General features: G+C 46.2%; 1 protein-coding gene across 4 annotated transcripts in view; it reads right to left on the bottom strand.

Annotated features, from left to right (window-relative positions):
* Positions 1–2,781: 2,781 nt before the first annotated feature.
* RARA (retinoic acid receptor alpha) overlaps positions 2,782–17,529 on the bottom strand; it is a 188,479-nt gene continuing 173,731 nt past the window's right edge. For all 4 annotated transcript variants that reach the window (XM_075350153.1, XM_075350152.1, XM_075350154.1 and 1 more), the window contains 6 exons: positions 15,836–15,977; positions 11,518–11,678; positions 10,771–10,947; positions 9,068–9,272; positions 5,829–5,987; positions 2,782–4,317 (listed from right to left, as the gene is read on the bottom strand). In XM_075350153.1, the coding sequence (XP_075206268.1) occupies positions 4,109–4,317; positions 5,829–5,987; positions 9,068–9,272; positions 10,771–10,947; positions 11,518–11,678; positions 15,836–15,977 (1,053 nt within the window). In that variant the 3' untranslated portion in view covers positions 2,782–4,108. The remainder of the gene's footprint in view (positions 4,318–5,828; positions 5,988–9,067; positions 9,273–10,770; positions 10,948–11,517; positions 11,679–15,835; positions 15,978–17,529) is intronic.

Raw genomic sequence — 17,529 nt, 5'->3', positions numbered from 1 at the left:
GCAACTGCTGCCAGGGCTAATAAAATAATGGGATGTATTAAAAGAGGTATAAGTGTTCATGAAAAAAATATAGTTCTACCTCTGTACAAGTCACTAGTGCGACCGCACTTAGAATACTGTGTACAATTCTGGTCACCGATATATAAGAAGGACATAGCTGAACTGGAGAGGGTGCAGAGAAGACCACCAAGATTATTAGAGGAATGGGGGGGCTGCAATACCAAGACAGGTTATTAAACTTGGGGTTATTTAGTTTGGAAAAACGAAGGCTTAGGGGGGATCTAATCACAATGTATCAATATATGAGGGGACAGTACAGAGACCTTTCCAAAGATCTTTTTACACCTAGGCCTGCGACTGGAACACGGGGGCATCCGCTACGTCTTGAGGAAAGAAGGTTTAATCATAATCACAGACGAGGATTCTTTACTGTACGAGCAGTGAGACTATGGAACTCTCTGCCGCATGATGTTGTAATGAGGGATTCACTAGTAACATTTAAGCAGAGCCTGGACGCCTTTCTTGAAAAATTTAATATTACCAGTTATGTATATTAGATTTTATGACAGGGTATTGATCCAGGGAACTAGTCTGATTGCCGGATGTGGAGTCAGGAAGGAAATTTTTTCCCCATTGGAACTTGTTTGCCACATTGGGGTTTTTTTTGCCTTCCTCTGGATCAACATGTTAGGCTACGGGTTGAACTAGATGGACTTAGAGTCTCCCTTCAACCATAAAAACTATGATACTATGATAATGTGCCAATTTGCCTCATAATGTCATCATTACCCCACAATGCTTCTCATTCCCCCACAATGTCCCAAATTGCTCTATAATGTCCTAATGTTCCCCACTGCCCTATACAGTCCGATTGGCTTCCTAATGTCCCCATTTAACTATAATGTTCCAATACGCTTCATAATGTCCCTCCTTGCCCCATAATGTCCCAATATGCTTCATAATGTCCCCCACTCACCTATAATGTCACTCATTGCCCCAATTTTTTTTATAATGTCCCTCACTGACTCATAATGTCCCTCATTGACTCATAATGTGCCCCATAAAAGTCCCCCACAGCCCCATAATGTCCCTTGTAAAGTAATACTGCTCCTCCCCCACCACAACCACCTCATCTAAAATTATTGTACGTCATCTTCGTCTCCTGCTGGAGTGCTTATCTGTGCCTGCGTGTCCTCCTCTTCTCTGCAGTCTCGGTGATGACGGCATGTTGGTGCGGTGCTGAGGAGCTACTCTGCCTCAGTCATGTTGCTGCACTGTTCAAATGTATGCGCGCCTGAAAGACTCGCATACATTTGAATAGAGGAGGGGGCTCCAAGTCCTTGACACCTCATATGTGCAGGCCTAGACTCTCGCAGTGCAGCGTTAGGACCTTAGGTGAGTCACATGACTGTGATGTCACCAAAGGTCATTCTGCAACTGCGGAAACGTCAGCGATAGTACGGAACTTGTACTATCGTTGAAGTTTATGATTGAAAGGCTGGGGGCCCTCAGAGCGTGGGGGCCCTGGATCAGCTGCCTACTTTGCCCCCCAATAACTGCCTGCCCTGAGAAATAGATGGCCACACGGCCCTGTAAATTCCTGGTGTCTGCCGGCGAGCCACATGTGAGGAGCAGGCGAGCCACATGAGGCTCACGAGCGACGGGTTGGGGACCCCTGGTATAGAGAATGACAGAGTGGAAACAATTGTAGCTGACTAGAAGCACATGTGGATTTCTCATTTTTGGCCCTGTACAGTTTGAGGGTGATGATGGCCTCCATATTGGCTAAGCACTCTCCTCATTTGTCCCAAGATTTTTAATTAGAGCGGAATCCTAGATGTCCTTTAAATTTGTAGGCCTAAGCCCAATGAGGGAAGTCCGATAGTGTAGGTTCCCATTGAGAAGATCCCATGGCACAGAATTTAATCGAATTGACCAAGTCCCTCAATTGTTTGGGTACAGTCTATATAGCAGTATTGCAGTTTATAGTTCATTTTTTCAGACTAAGGATATAAACAAAAATGTTCCCATTCACTGGTGTCAGGCATACTAAAACACCAAAGGGCAGAATTAGTAAAACTGTCTAACAGGAAAACTATGTTTGTTGCCCATAGCAACTAATCACAGGAAAGCTTTCATTTCTCCAGAGGAGTTACAAAAGGCAGCGGAGACTGGTTGCTATGGCTACCAAAAGACATAAGATATCTCTACCCTTAGATAGTGTTGCTAAATTTGCCCCTTTGGGGTCAATTCATTAAGATTGGCGTAGCACATGTCAGTCTTAATGAATTGCCTGCTGCAGTACAGTGAACTGATTCCTAGTGTACACTGCCCGCTGCCAGAAATGTACGTCAGCCAGGGGCAGAACTTATGATTGTATAACCACACCCTGTCCTGCCACACCCATATTGAAGTATAGCCGAATGGGACTGGCGTGTAAACGCCAAAAGTCGCAATATTTTTGTGCAAGTGGAGCCATAATACCACCGTACGCATGATATCTAAATTGCTTCCAGTGTATTTGTGCCATGCCATGATGGTTGCAACTATTAATGCCTCTGACTAAGGCACTACTAGGTGCTTCTGCTGTGGTCTCTAAGCTGTGGTCCTTCAGCTTTTGGGAGACCAGCATCCAAGCATGAAGATAGGCAAAAACATATATCCGAACACCTCGCGAGCCACATCTTGGTGATTACTATCCTACATAGCACTTTACATATCATCTGAACGCACCGACTACAAGAAAAGTCAAACAAACAAGTTTGTTTTAATATAAAGATAAACGTTTGTGCAGAAGTTGGACAGAAACTTGAGGGGAAAAAACCTTCAAAGTAAAACAAAACAAAAATGAAAAACTTTTTTTCACATAAAAAAACTTTCACATCTCATTTATTTAATTTTTTTTGTAGCTTTTTCTTTTTTTCTCCTTTTTTTTCATTTTTAATTTCAAAGAAAAACACCTCACCCCCTCTTGTAAATTTCTGCTGGTGTGTAGAGGTGTAAAAACGACAAGTTCTTTAGGAGGAGGTAAAAGGTGGGGGGCAAAGGAGCTCGCAACGTTTAGTGGTTAAAGAAAATACGTGAGACCAGTGATACTGTGCAGCTGGTATATAATAACTATGAATATGGCTTCAATCCCCAAGGTACCAAAGTCATAGGGATAGCCATTAAATTGCAGTTCAATCCTTCGATGCGGTCAGCAGTAGCGGACTGACCACTGGGGCTCGCCACTTCCAAATGCCACCCAGCAGAAAGCACTCTGCCATTAAATGCGCTTTGCGCCCTGGTAAGGGTGGTGATGCTTCCCACTAGGATGCCCAATGTCCAAGCAAATACTTTTCAGCCTAAAAGTACATAATTACACTTTAAAATATCTTAAAAGGTTCCTTCGTGGACTAGAATCAAGGGGGGAAAAATGTAGCAAAAATATATATATACAATTTTTCTTCTTTTTTTTTTTTTTGCACCAATTTATATAAGATCCTAAAATGCATCATTTTTTTTCCAGTTACAATACCTCAAGCTGCATGGATATTATCCTATGTAAAGATCCAGAAACTGCTGTAGAAACAGCCAAATTCATTTTAAAAGCAGAGTGCTTTGGGGGTGCAAAAATGGCAGTGAATGGAGTTAATGAACCAGCATAATTCTCCTGCGTGAAGTGGCTTTTAAATGGTCACCTCTTTAGCGGTCTCAGAACGTTCCTTAAGCCGCCCCCCACCCCTCACCCCAATCACACGGACACAGTGTGAGATTCGGCTCAATCTTAGTCTTTTTCTGAGTCCATTCTCCATGCTGTGTGTGTAAGAAGAGTACTGTCCAGAGGCACAAGGTTGAATCTTGAGGAAATGAGGGGACTGAGGGCTTACACGTCCATGCCCGGATCATCCTCTCCTGCAGAGACTATGTCCCAGGACTAAATACAGCACAGTGATGATTTCCGGTTGAGGTTTAAAGAGAGTACAGTGGAAAGGTAAAGCATGGTACAGTGAAGGAGATCAGAAGAAAAGTGGAGGTTTGGGAAAAGTAAAAAGTGAACAGTAGCAGAAAAGTCTGTGCATGAGCTGGTGAGTCTCTGTGCCATGTTGCCTTGCTGGCTTGAAAAGGGTCAGGGTGAGTGTGTTGAAGGGCTGCTGTGAGTGGAGCTAGGAGAGAGGCTAGGACTGCAGCTCCCAGGGGGCACAGGAGTAGGCGGCAGCATATTAGGAGATGCTGCCCCCAAGTTGTCTAAGCCTTCAGAGTTCTCTAGCATCTCCTGGATAAGAGGAGGCATGGATCCCGGGATCTCCATCTTCAGAGTGATCACACGCTCAGCACCTGCAAAGTTAAAGAGAAATGTTATCTCAGTGATGTATGCATTCATGCTCTCATCATGGGACTTAATGATCTATAAAGTCATGTTAGATAGCAGTCATTTACAGATCCCACAAAGTGACAGCTTCTGGAACCCCCAGTGATCGCAGTAATCTGTAAAGCCCGCTTTACATGCTGCGATATCGGTACCGATATCGCTAGCGTGGGTACCCGCCCTCATCTGTTGTGCGACACGGGCAAATCGCTGCCCGTGCCGCACAACATCGCCCACACCTGTCACACTACTTACCTTTTCGGCGACGTCGCTGTGGCTGGCGAACCGCCTCCTTTCTAAGGGGGCGGTTCGTTCAGCGTCACAGCGACGTCAAAGCTGCGTCACTGAACTGCCGCCCAATAGAAGCGGAGGGGCGGAGATGAGCGGGACGTAACATCCCGCCCACCTCTTTCCTTCTGCATAGCGGCCGGGAGGCAGGTAAGGAGAGGTTCCTCGTTCCTGCGGTGTCACACGGAGCGATGTGTGCTGCAGCAGGAACGAGGAACAACTTCGTTACTGCTGCCGCTAACGATTTTTGAGAATGGACCCCCATGTCACCGATGAGCGATTTTGCACGTTTTTGCGACGATGCAAAATCGCTCATAGGTGTCACACGCAACGGCATCGCTAATGCGGCCGGATGTGCGTCACCAATTCCGTGACCCCAACGAGTTCGCATTAGCGATGTCGCAGCGTGTAAAGCCCCCTTAAGCTGGAATTCAGTTTCCCTGCAGGGCCAACAAAAGGAAAGGAAAGTAATACATAGAGCCCGATTCATCATTTGCATTTATCACTTTTCTTTTTTGGCTTGTGGTATTCGTTGTTCTTTTCTTTATGAAATTGGCACAAAGGGGGCTGATTTATGAAAGCTGGCATTGCGCATCTGAATGAATGTGGCACCTCTTTGTTGTGGCATATGCCTCTCTAGAAATGCTGCTCCCTAGCATAAGGAACGCTGTCAGATTTAAATAATAAGATATGTGGTGTAGCCACGCCCATCCCACCTGCCTCTAGCTCCACCCATTTTGGTGGAACTGCCACATCTGTAGTGAAAACGCTGAAAGTCACAACGGTTGTGTGCCATGCCGCACTGCACAAAAATATTGCCAGAAAACTGGAAGAAGCACTTTGTTGAAATGGATCCATAGTGTCTATGGAAAACAATAGGCAACGTGAACATATGTGGTCCTCCAGAGACGCTCTTTCTAGGTGCTGTCTGCTCTGGCCAATTAGGTTCTCCTGCCCAGTGAACCCCAATGTGGTGCTAAAGGATCAACGGGGTATGGTAAAGAAGTACAATTTGGCAGTAGACAGGCACCATACACAATGGACGATCAATTCAAGGCAAGATTATGGCTTGTCAAAAAGGCTTGAAGTTGACTGAACATACATCTGCAGCCATCATCGTAGATTTTAGACATCAAATCTGAATAGTGGATTACTTTTGTCAGACTGTTAGTAATTACATCGGCACACTTACCCTTGGCACTGATGCTTCGCAAGTCTGTGATCTTCATTAACATTTTGGGGAACATATGGGGTTTTTTGGGTCTTCTCCTCCTGACGTAGATTTTAAGTGCCTCCAGAAGTGGTTCTTGTAACTTGTCCACCTTATCTGGCTGCTCCAGGTCCTGTCGATCTGATTAGAAATATTTTATGTATTATTCGGATTCATCCTTAGATAGATGTACTGTATTTTTCGTTTTAGAAGACGCACCGGATTATAAGACGCACCCAAATTTGAAGGAGGAAAACAGGAAAAATAATAATTTTTACTAATAAAATAAGAGTCCGTCGCGATACTGTGAGCTCGTGGGGTGTCGTGGCGGCAGGCATTTGCCAGCGGGCTCGGAGGTGGGGTTGTCGCGTTTCAAGAAGGTTAGTGTATGGCAGCAGAGGGTCGGCGATACTGCAGGCTCGTGGGGTGTCGCGGCAAGAGAGTACCATTGATCTGCCGGTGGACTTAAAGAAAGTGGCCGCGAAGGCGGCACGTGCGCAGATTGACGCGATGGACTTCAAGAAAATGTCCGCGAAGTCCTATCTGCACACGCGCCGCCTCCGCAGCCATTTTCTTGAAGTCCATTTTGTCAACTGCGGGCGATTCAAAGCAGCCCGCAACACCCCAAGAGGCCGCAGTATCGCTGACCCTCGCTGCCGCACACTGACCCTCTTGAGCCGTGATCCCCCCTCCTCCAAGCCTGTCGGCAGATCAATGGCGCCCACTGCCATGACACCCCACAAGCCCTTAGTATCGCCGACCCTGGGCCACCACTGCCACCCCGGTAATCCATATGCTGTTTGTAAGACGCACCCCCATTTTTCCCCCCAGTTTTAGGGGGGAAAAAAAGTGCCCCTTTCAAACCGGAAAACGGTATATATGCAAAATTTAAAGAGGATTTGTTACTAGATTTCACAATAAAAACTGTATACATTATTAGATAAACCTTTCAGACCTGATGAACTTATTTTATAAATCCATTTCAGAATAGCTGTACAACCCTGCCATTAAAGGGGTTTTCAAATAAAGTAATTACATGGCCACCATAACGCAATTCAAACAGCAGCCAATCCTAGTCTTAAGCGGGCTTTACACACTGTGATATCGGTCCCGATATCGCTAGTGTGGGTACCCGCCCCCATCTGTTGCGCGACACGGGCAAATCGCTGCCCGTGCCGCACAACATCGCCCAGACCTGTCACACATACTTACCTGCCCGGCGACGTCGCTGTGACCGGCGAACCGCCTCCTTTCTAAGGGGGCGGTCCGTGCGGCGTCACAGCGACGTCACTGAGCGGCCGCCTAATAGAAGCGGAGGGGTGGAGATGAGCGGGACGTAACATCCCGCCCACCTCCTTCCTTCCGCATAGCGGCCGGGAGGCAGGTAAGGAGAGCTTCCTCGTTCCTGCGGTGTTACACGAAGCGATGTGTGCTGCCGCAGGAACGAGGAACAACTTCGTTGCTGCTGCAGTAACGATATTTGAGAATGGACCCCCATGTCACTGATGAGCGATTTTGCACGTTTTTGCAACGATGCAAAATCGCTCATCGGTGTCACACGCAACGGCATCGCTAATACGGCCGGATGTGTGTCACCAATTCCGTGACCCCAACGAGTTCGCATTAGCGATGTCGTAGCGTGTAAAGCCCCCTTTAATCCAAAAGAAGCAAAGAAACACAGCATCCCAGACCTGTGCTTCAATGATAGAGGAGATGTTGGTGAGCTGCTGGAGAAGGGCTGAGACAGGAGAAGAAACAAATCTTCTCCTTGGCTGAATTACCATAAAGGATCTTTTCTCAGACCTCTGTGCGCAGTCAGCCAAGGAAAAAACTTCTCCTCTTGTCACACTTTGTCACTTTGTGTGCTTACAATACAGCTCTTCTCGCTGGTTGAGACACAGGTCTCCAGAGCGGTTTCTTTAGACTACAGCTTTTCCTGACGTGACTAGGGAGAGCTACCATATGAATTATTTGACGGGAGACATTTTATTACATTCTTGAAGAACCTCTTTAGGCTGAGCATTTTAGGAGCCTGCTCCGCTGGACTTCTAAAGCCTCATTTCAATTTTAGGAGGGAAAACCTTCATTGAGGATTACGCAGCCATTATGACATGGATTCTCAAAGTACATGCAGCTCTCATTTCAGCTCATCTCATCTGGTCTTTGAGATTTATTAAATAATGTGTGACTTTTGCATTTTTAGATTTCACTTTCAGAGAGGAAAGTATGCTAGAATGCTAACACTTCAACCGACCACAGGGTGGCGCTTTGTACTCAGGTAATTTGAGGATTGCTTCCAAAAGCTAACCTTGTTATACTGTAGGATAAATCTGCACACAGATAAATAGGTTATCCATAAAACTTGGCATTTACATCTTTACAGCTTTTTAAACTAAGAAAGAAAAACTCCTTACATTTGCAGGAGAGGAAGACATTTGTTTTTTAAGGACTCCTTATAACTCACAATCCCAGTATTGAGCAGTAAAGAGTTTATTTGTGCTACAGACAGCAACGACTGTGAAATTAAAGGGGAGTGGGGATGACACTGTATAAATCTCTTAAACTGTATACATTGTCATAGTAATATGCTTTTCTCTGGATTTCCTGTGTCTAGTTTTTGTAAATGTCATCGGCTGATATCTCTCATCTTCCGTAGCAGGACGTATAGTTTTCATTATTTCGGTTTTGCCTATGGCTTGCTGTAATGAGGCCGAAGTTAATAGCGCTATTTCTACTCATCACCAAGTAATCTCTACCCAGTAGGTGAACTGTGTGTTAACATCTGCTCTGTTAGGTATCAGTTACCCGAGGCTTTGCGAGTGTCACATATCTTCCTGTATTGCCTCGGTGACATTGGTGCAATTCATTAAATGTAGCAGTTTGTTAGGCAGAGTATCTTTAGTAATGAATTGACAGAATAGATTGGGGTGCAGTGGTCACTAATTTTATTCCCTCCTGGGACCCCCACCAATCATGAGAAAAGGGGACTGAAATACCTTGTTGGTAAAGTAAGTTGACCACAGCTCTATTGATTCTCTGTGGAGCTGCCAGAGGTACCCATATACAGTGCTGGCCAATTTCCGGCAGTCCCATGGAGAATCCAACAACACAGAGTCCAATACTTTGGATCGGTGGTTGTTCAAGCATTCTGACCCCCTCCGATCAACCAACTCTCCTTTCAATAGGTGATAACGTTTAATTACGCCTTAAACATCACTTACCTCCAGAAATGAGACAAATGGCGCTCAGGAGACCAGTCTCTGCATCGTCCATTTCTAGCGGTAGCAGCTGATTGGCGAAGGCAAAGACTAGATCCGTGAGAGGCCCAAAGCCTGCATTGTGCATCTGCGTCCGGTTTAGAGTCAGCCCATCTGAGAAGGTCATGGTATCCTGATCGGGGGTGTAGCGTATACAAATTCGTAGGATCTGTGACAAACCAAAAAATAAAGGTGGGAGAATTAGAGAACTAAGACAGTAAAGAGAGGCAAGTGAGAGTGTCCACAAATTACTGACACTGACGAAGGAAATACTCACGCCAACGCCTGTATATAGTTTATGATAGTGTATCCCTTCATGTATCCGATAATAGACCTGAGCCACAAGAAACAATAGGACTTACGTAATAAGAGAGGGCCAGCAGAATCTGCGCTGGAGCTCACAGGAAACGGCTCATTCATTTACATTTGTTTCACTTGACTAAACTAAAAGCTTCATGAAGATGGTTACTAAGGATGACAGTGTAGTACATTCAGGCTCCGCTGGATTTCGTAAGCAACAACTGACCTCACAGCGGTCATATTTTACAATCCTGTGCTGGACGCAGATATAGATATATTATGTGTGACGCTGCCTCCATGGGTAGTGTTTTCTCTAGATGCCTGTCCAATATGAGTAGTGCACGGAGCTTCTACCTTCCCTTAGGGCCTCATACACATTATACCACTGTCCGACTGACGATTGTTCGGACGACCACTTTCTCTGCCGACTCCACATGTATACAGGAGCGCTCAGCTAGGCCAGGAACTCTTATATCTCGGTGACAGAGGTTCTGCCGGACTCCACTGATGGAAATCCAACACCGTTGAGCCTTCATTTCCCCAACATTATGTGTCGCGGGTGATTGGATGACTCTCATACACATAAGGTTACCGTCACACTTTAGCGACGCAGCAGCGATCCCACCAGTGATCTTACCTGGTCAGGATCGCTGCTGCGTCGCTACATGGTCGCTGGTGAGCTGTCAAACAAGCAGAGCTCACCAGCGACCAGTGACCAGCCCCCAGCCAGCAGCGACGTGCAACCGACGCTGCGCTTGCACGGAGCCGGCGTCTGGAAGCTGCGGACACTGGTAACTAAGGTAAACATCGGGTATGGTTACCCGATGTTTACCTTAGTTACCAGCGCACACCGCTTAGCGTGTGCAGGGAGCAGCAGCCGGCACTGGCAGCGTGAGAGCTGCGGAGGCTGGTAACGAAGGTAAATATCGGGTAACCACCTTGGTTACCCGATGTTTACCTTGGTTACAGCTTACCACAGGCTGTTAGATGCCGGCTCCTGCTCCCTGCACATTCAGGATTGTTGCTCTCTCGCTGTCACACACAGCGATGTGTGCTTATCAGCGGGAGAGCAACAATAAAAAAACGAACCAGCACTGTGTGTAAAGAGCAGCGATCTCACAGCAGGGGCCAGATCGCTGCTCAGTGTCACACACAGCGAGATCGCTAATGAGGTCACTGCTGCGTCACAAAAAACGTGACTCAGCATCGATCTCAGCAGCGAGCTCGCTGTGTGTGAAGCACCCCTTAGAATCTCAGCCAATTCCACTGATATCTGTGGCTTCAGATAACTTGTGTATAATATGTATAGGGGACAATTTATTGTGGACAAACATGGCTGTACCCCAATAACTCAGCATAAAACCTACCAGGATGTCCAGGCAGGCGGCTTTAAGGAGCGTTATTTGATCGGCTATGGTGAGAGTGGTAAATCCCGGTAACTGTTTGGCAAATTCCACCGTCTTGATTATACATTTGGTGGACAGCTCACTGAATTTATCCCATAGATCAATGTCCAGGGACACTCGTTGTTCCGAGCTGAAATTCTGAAAGACAGAAAGTAAGGAATTAACACATAGAAAGAAAGTGAATGGAATATGTAATGTAGAGAAAGGAGTCCACCCAGCTACTTTAAGGATTTGCTCAAACAAGCAGTTTGTGTGGGTCATCAATCACACAAGGACTAATTGTAGCCAATATGCTAGTGCACTAAAGCATTTTTCCATGTGGGTCAATGGTCTGCATGGAAAAATGTAGCATGCACTAGTCCGGTCCGTTTAATAGATCAGACTATTATATGTGATAGAAGGCGGATCATGCATTCATGCGCAATACGGACGAGACCATGGAACCAATCACGTCCTACAGATTGCTAACTCTTACACATTTCATATAACTACGGTACATTGTCTGGTTTTCCAGTATCCTCACTCCAGTGAAGAAATGTCATGGTATGAGCTGTAGGTGCTGCGTTACACTGTAGTGGTAATGGGAGATCCCTATAATCAGAGGCAATAGTACTGGAAGTGCATTGAGGTTCTGGAGTTTTATGATATACCCCTGGTCTTAGTGCTCCAGAATGGGCATAGATCATGTAGGATGAGTGTGCCACTCACTGTAGTGTATTTGCCTAGCTGGCACAGGGAAGGGAAGGTTTCCTGGTGAGCTTTCCGCACTTTCTCAATCAGGTTTTCAGTCTCTGGGCTCAGCACGTAGCTCTCTGTTACTTCAGGTTTTGGGGGTTCCTTCTTTTTCTTGTTGCGGTCGTTGCGTACAGCTGCAAGGAGGAGACGAAGGAGCAATGATTAGAATCAGAGATCACAGACCTGAAATAGTGACATGTGGATGCATTAAATGTCATCTGCTCGCCCTCTCAATACAGGATTACAGGATGGGAAAATAAGATCTAGGTCTTAACCGATATAAATAGTCAGAGCTGGTTAAAGAAAGCGCAAACTGAGTCGTTATACAATTCATATAAGAGATTTATACTAATATATAATGAGCGTTTACTATACATGTACTGAATGCGGTATTTACCTTACATTTATACTGTGTAACATTGGTGCAGCTGTCAGCCACTGTCTAATCTGACTTGATATTAGTGATGTGATGCCTGATAGCCCCATAACAAGGATAGAACTATTCATCAGTGCAGATATGCAACCAGTATGAATGAAAGCCGCATAATATTAATCAGGTTTTAAAAAACCCTATACTTGCCAATGACATCACTGCGACATCTGACAAAAAACATAGCCGCTGGGGACTAAGCCGCACAGAAGACTAGTCGGTAGCCGTCTCTCCACCTGCAAGTTTGTTTTGTTAAAAAATGTGATTAATATTATGCATTTATCAGATGTCAGGTTCCCTTTATTTAGAGGGGCTGCCCTATTGGGAAACATGGAAATTACAGAAGGGGCTCAGTAGTTAGCACTGTACAGTGGGCAGCACGGTGGCTCAGTGGTTAATACTGTTAATTTGCAGCGCTGGGGGCCTGGGTTCAAATCCCACCAAGGACAACATCTGCAAGGAGTTTGTATGTTCTCTCCGTGTTTGCGTGGGTTTCCTCTGAGTCCACCAGTTTCCTCTGACACCCCAAAGACATACTGATAGGATAGAATATTAGAGCCAATGGGGACAGTGATGATGATGTCTGTAAATGGAAGATGACGGTGCTATGTAAGTAAAATAAATAAGAGACCCCCATCTATGAACTTCAGAAGAAACCCACTAACAGAAGGGTGGTCATTCTGGAGGACTCGAGCCTTCCTTCTTGGTCTTAATATAAAATGGGGAACTTCATGGGAAACATGTAGGCCTCTGTTACTTCCCAACAAAATCATCTATTCTTCACGAGGCTACACTATTAAAGTGGCACGAAACCCAAGCACTAAACAAGCTATTGTTCCCTGTAAGCAGCCAAGTCAGGCTTCGGAGAAGTTCACTGTAATCCTACTTTTGAGAACTTCCAGAAACGTTGACATACATTGACCAGTATCTGCAGCGCCTCTTTAAAAGCTTACATTGAGTTATTACAATACTGCATTTTTGGCCTGTTGGTCTACACACTAATGCGGGCGTCACACGAGACGAGCTATCGTGCGATGCATCGTCGGGGTCACGGTTTTCGTGACGCACATCCGGCATTGTTCACGACGTCGTCTCGTGTGACACCTACGTGCGATCACAAATCGATAAAAAATCGTCGATCGTGTACTCGGCGCTTATTTTTAAAAAATCGTTTATTCTTAATAGCGCAGGTTGTTCATTGTTCCCGTGGCAGCACACATCCCGTGTGACAACACGGGAACGATGAACATAGCTTACCTGCGTCCCGCGGCACCAGCCGGCTATGCGGAAGGAAGGAGCTCATCTCCGCCCCTCCGCTTCTATTGGCCGACCGCTGTGTGACGTCGCTGTGACAGGAAGAGGATGTTTGCCGCCCAGAGCGAGGTTGTTTGGAAAGTAAGTACGTGTGACAGCGGTTTAACGACTTTGTGCGACACGGGCAGCGATTTGACCGTGACGCACAAACAACGGGGGCGGGTACGATCGCTCGTGCAATTGCACGATTGATCGTACCGTGTGAAGCCCGCTTTAGTCTATGGGGTTATGTTAGCCAAACGGAGGCCAAAAGTGTGTCCATTTTGTGGCATCATGACACATACCAACTCAATGAAATATGGAATGAAGTAGTAAACTATGCTATTGTACCGCCCAACTGCCTCGGCTGCGGCCGCCGAGCCCCTCGGGTCTGTGCTCGTGTACTGCGGGTAGTGGCTCGAGTCTCTCGTGGACCCGGGGGTCACGTCGCTCTGAAAGGGGTAGTGGCGATGAACGCAGGGGTTCGGGTTGTTGTTTAGTGGAATTGGTAAAGTTTGTGACGCCACCCACGGGTTGTGGTGATTGTGTGGTGGACACCACCGCTGCCGTTGACTAGGCCTCCCGGGGACGGTGTTATGCAGCTCAGCGTTAACCCCCTCCGTGGGCAGGGCCGATGGGAGCGTGGGCGTACTGGAAGCGGGTGCAGTGCAGTGCGGTGCGCGGCCCGAAGGCGCTGGTGTACTCACTCTGACACGAAACTCTGGAGTCTCTGGTAAACCAAACGGCAGAATGGACGGGGCCCGCAGCCGGCTGCAGTGTTCTCCATGGACGTGTTAGTGATGGCTGTCGTTTCCCTGCACCTGTGTTATGTAGACGTTGACTCCTGTGCCTGGACACTGGTAGTCCGCTCCCCGGCGTGTAAGTGTCGTAGGAGCCCGTTTGCCCACAGGCGCTGGCCCTTTGGATCTCTTGCCTTTGGCGGTGGCACTTATCCTGGATAGTTGGGCTGTTGCCTTCAATCGGGACTTGGGTGGGAATGAACCCCTGAGGCCCAGACCGCAATCAGTGAATTTGACTATCAGGGCGGTTTGTAGCCTAGTCGGGGTCTGAGTACCCTGCCTGGTGCTTGGCTCCCAATCGGCTCCCCGGTTCGGTACCGGCGGGCCACCGCCCGACCCCGATCCTACGGTTCCACCGACCATGCTGCCAACTCCTGCAGACGGCCACCACCGTCTGCCGACCTTGCTGGAGGTGCCTGGGCTCCGACCCAGACACCTAACAGTTCCACTGGCGGGCCTGGACTCATGTCCGCCGATGCGTGACTTTCCTCCTCTCCTTCCACTGCTCTGAACTGACTGTTGTGTTTTCCAGCCTCCAGGCCTGTGAACTCCTCAGTGGGCGGGGCCAACTGCCTGGCTCCGCCCCACCTGGTGTGGACATCAGACCCTGGAGGGTGGCAACAAGGGTTTTTGTGTGACTGATGTCACCTGTCCGGGAAAGGGGTGTGTGTGGTGTTGTGTCTGTGACCCACTGGCTAGTCCAGGGTGTCACACTATTTCACAGAATTCTTTAAGAATCAACTTATGCCATAATGTCTATGGGTTCTGGGAGGCCAATGTTAGGCATCAGTCTGTGTTGAATTCTTATGTCGCATATGTATGTTAAATGGAGGCCAAACACAGAATGTGAGGCCCTGTTCTGCACACATACGGTCATATCTCATTACATGATCGAGCACAATGCGGTGACTCACACGTGTTGATGATGAGCAGCTGATATCTATGGGGGTAGGATAGTAAAATACATATAGTAATGGAGATAAAACTGACACATCGGTGATAAGAAGACCCGGACCGCTCCGCTGTTATCTGCGACAAGCTGCGGTCTGTGCTCCAAATAACGTGACAAAGAACGAGGCCTCAGTACTAGTCAACCCACCACGTTTTCCCACATGTCAGGACTTTTGCTGAAGATTACAGATGAAGCAGAGTTTATTGCAGCGCGTCACGCTACAGATTAACATCCTTATCTCACGCAGCTAAACATAAATTTGTCCTGATGGGTCTAAGAGAGCATGGGTTAATCTCTTAATCCTTGCGGTCTTTCCACGCACACAGATTATATATAGTTCACATATATATTTCATATAGTATATAATTTACATCGGAGTCATCCAAAGCCCTGAATGGACGAACACAAACCACCTGTACTGACGGTGATATTTACAGCAGCATAGTGCGGTGTGCCAGAAAAGCTGACGTCTTGACCACACAAGAGATAACTTTGCTGGAGACGTGCCGCCAGCGTAGGCGGTGGTTATTCCCACTTTGGTGACTGCAACTGACCAATCCGCATATACCATACGTAGGACCCAGACTTTGGATCAGAGCCCCCATTTTGCCCTGCACTGAAATCGCATTTGCATTCTGGCCTATAGAATGAGGATATACCGTCAACGTCCGAAAAAATCCACCGATTCGTCCAACCAACAGAATTCGATGGGGGAATCAATTTTCAGATACTCGCTATCAGGTGAAAAATTAATTTGTCAAAGCAGTTCTCTTATGTAAAACATTACTCGGTATCGTAAGACCCGTGCACACTCACATTCTTTGGACATGCCAACCTCGAAGCACTTCTGTAGCCGGCAGTACTGGCAGCGGTTCCGCGTCACTTTGTTTATTATGCAGTTTTTGTCCCGGTGACATGTGTACACCATGTTTTTCTGTATGCTGCGTCGGAAAAAGCCCTGAGAAGATACCGAGAAACCAATTTACTCTATCATCTACATATGATCCATTTATATCACAGCAATTAACAATATTAATTTTTATTAATACTAATAATAACAGCAAAGATCAGGGTTCAGTGTTCTCTATTCTGGGGACAAAGGTTACATTCTCACCAATCACAATTCTTTATTTCCCCTATTGTCTACTAAGATCAGAGATACGTGCATATACGTGCGAGGGATAAAGCCGAGGATAAATAACCCAAGGGCACATACAGGTGTAGCAGAGCTGAGATTGTGTGCTTGGCACAGCTCATGGTGATATCACAGTGCATTACATGTTGTTTCCCATGGCCTGGTGAACTCTAGGCCAACACTATGGATCCTGTTGGATTGGGAAAGAATATTACCTAAAAGATATTATAAAGTATCTGCCAGTTATTGGCATGTCCAATTTATTCAATACTTGTATTCCCTATGAAAATAAAAATGAAAAAAAAAAAATAAATCTAAAAATCTATGTTATTCCTCCTATAAATACATTAATTAATTGACCTTCTCTTGTTATTAATGCTACTCTCCACACAGTCCAGTCAATGAGCACAGTGCCAGACTATGTCAGACAGGGACAGTAACACCGAGATGCCTATTTATTCATACATTTTCAGGATTGGTAATAGAGGAGTCACACAAGTTTTAAGGCTGCGTGCCCACGATTGGTGTTTGCAGCGTTTTGGATGCAGTATGTTTTTGCTGCGTACAAAACGCTGCGTTGTACAGTACAAGTACAGTGGATGGGATTTATAGAAATCTAGTGCCCACTGTGCGTGTGCGGCCACAGCAAGATCCGACCTGCAGTGCACTTTCCGCTCCGCAAGCATGTCAATTATTTGCTGTTGAGTAACAAGCGTCCCCCGACCCTTAGACCACAGAGCCCCAAACCCTGATCATGGGCACGTACCCTAATACAAAGATGCTCCAAGGTTTTAAGGGGAATGTAAGGATTGCTTAGAACAGAATAAACTAGTCTACATACAAGTATGTCTGATATACAGCACTGTGCAAATGTTTTAGGCTGGTATGCAAAAAATGCTGTAATGTAAGAATGCTTTGAAAATAGAAATGTTAATAGGATATTTTTATCAATTAACAAAATGCGAAGTGAATGAACAAAAGACAAATCTAAATCATCAATATTTGGTGTGACCGCTCTTTGCCTTCAAAACAGCATCAATTTTCCTAGGTACACTGGCACAGATTTTGAAGGAACTCAATAGTTTGTGTTGTTTCAAACATCTTGGAGAACTAACCACACATCTTCTTCAGGGCTCTGTGGAGGCCATATCATCACTTCCAGGACTACTTGTTCTCTTTTACACTGAGGATAGTTCCTAAAGATATTGTTTGTTTAACGTTGTTGTTGCCGTAGAGTAACTATGAATCCAGCGGTCTTCCTGATGGTACAATTGCATGATATGCACTGAGGACACCATAAATCCAGACCAAATTCCCAATTCCAGTTGTTGAAATGCAGCCCTAAACTTGCAAAGAACCTCCACCATGCTTCACT

The sequence above is a fragment of the Anomaloglossus baeobatrachus genome, chromosome 5 (assembly GCF_048569485.1).
Source record: "Anomaloglossus baeobatrachus isolate aAnoBae1 chromosome 5, aAnoBae1.hap1, whole genome shotgun sequence".
Classification (NCBI taxonomy): domain Eukaryota; kingdom Metazoa; phylum Chordata; class Amphibia; order Anura; family Aromobatidae; genus Anomaloglossus; species Anomaloglossus baeobatrachus.
This window is presented reverse-complemented; position numbering and strand designations above follow the sequence as displayed.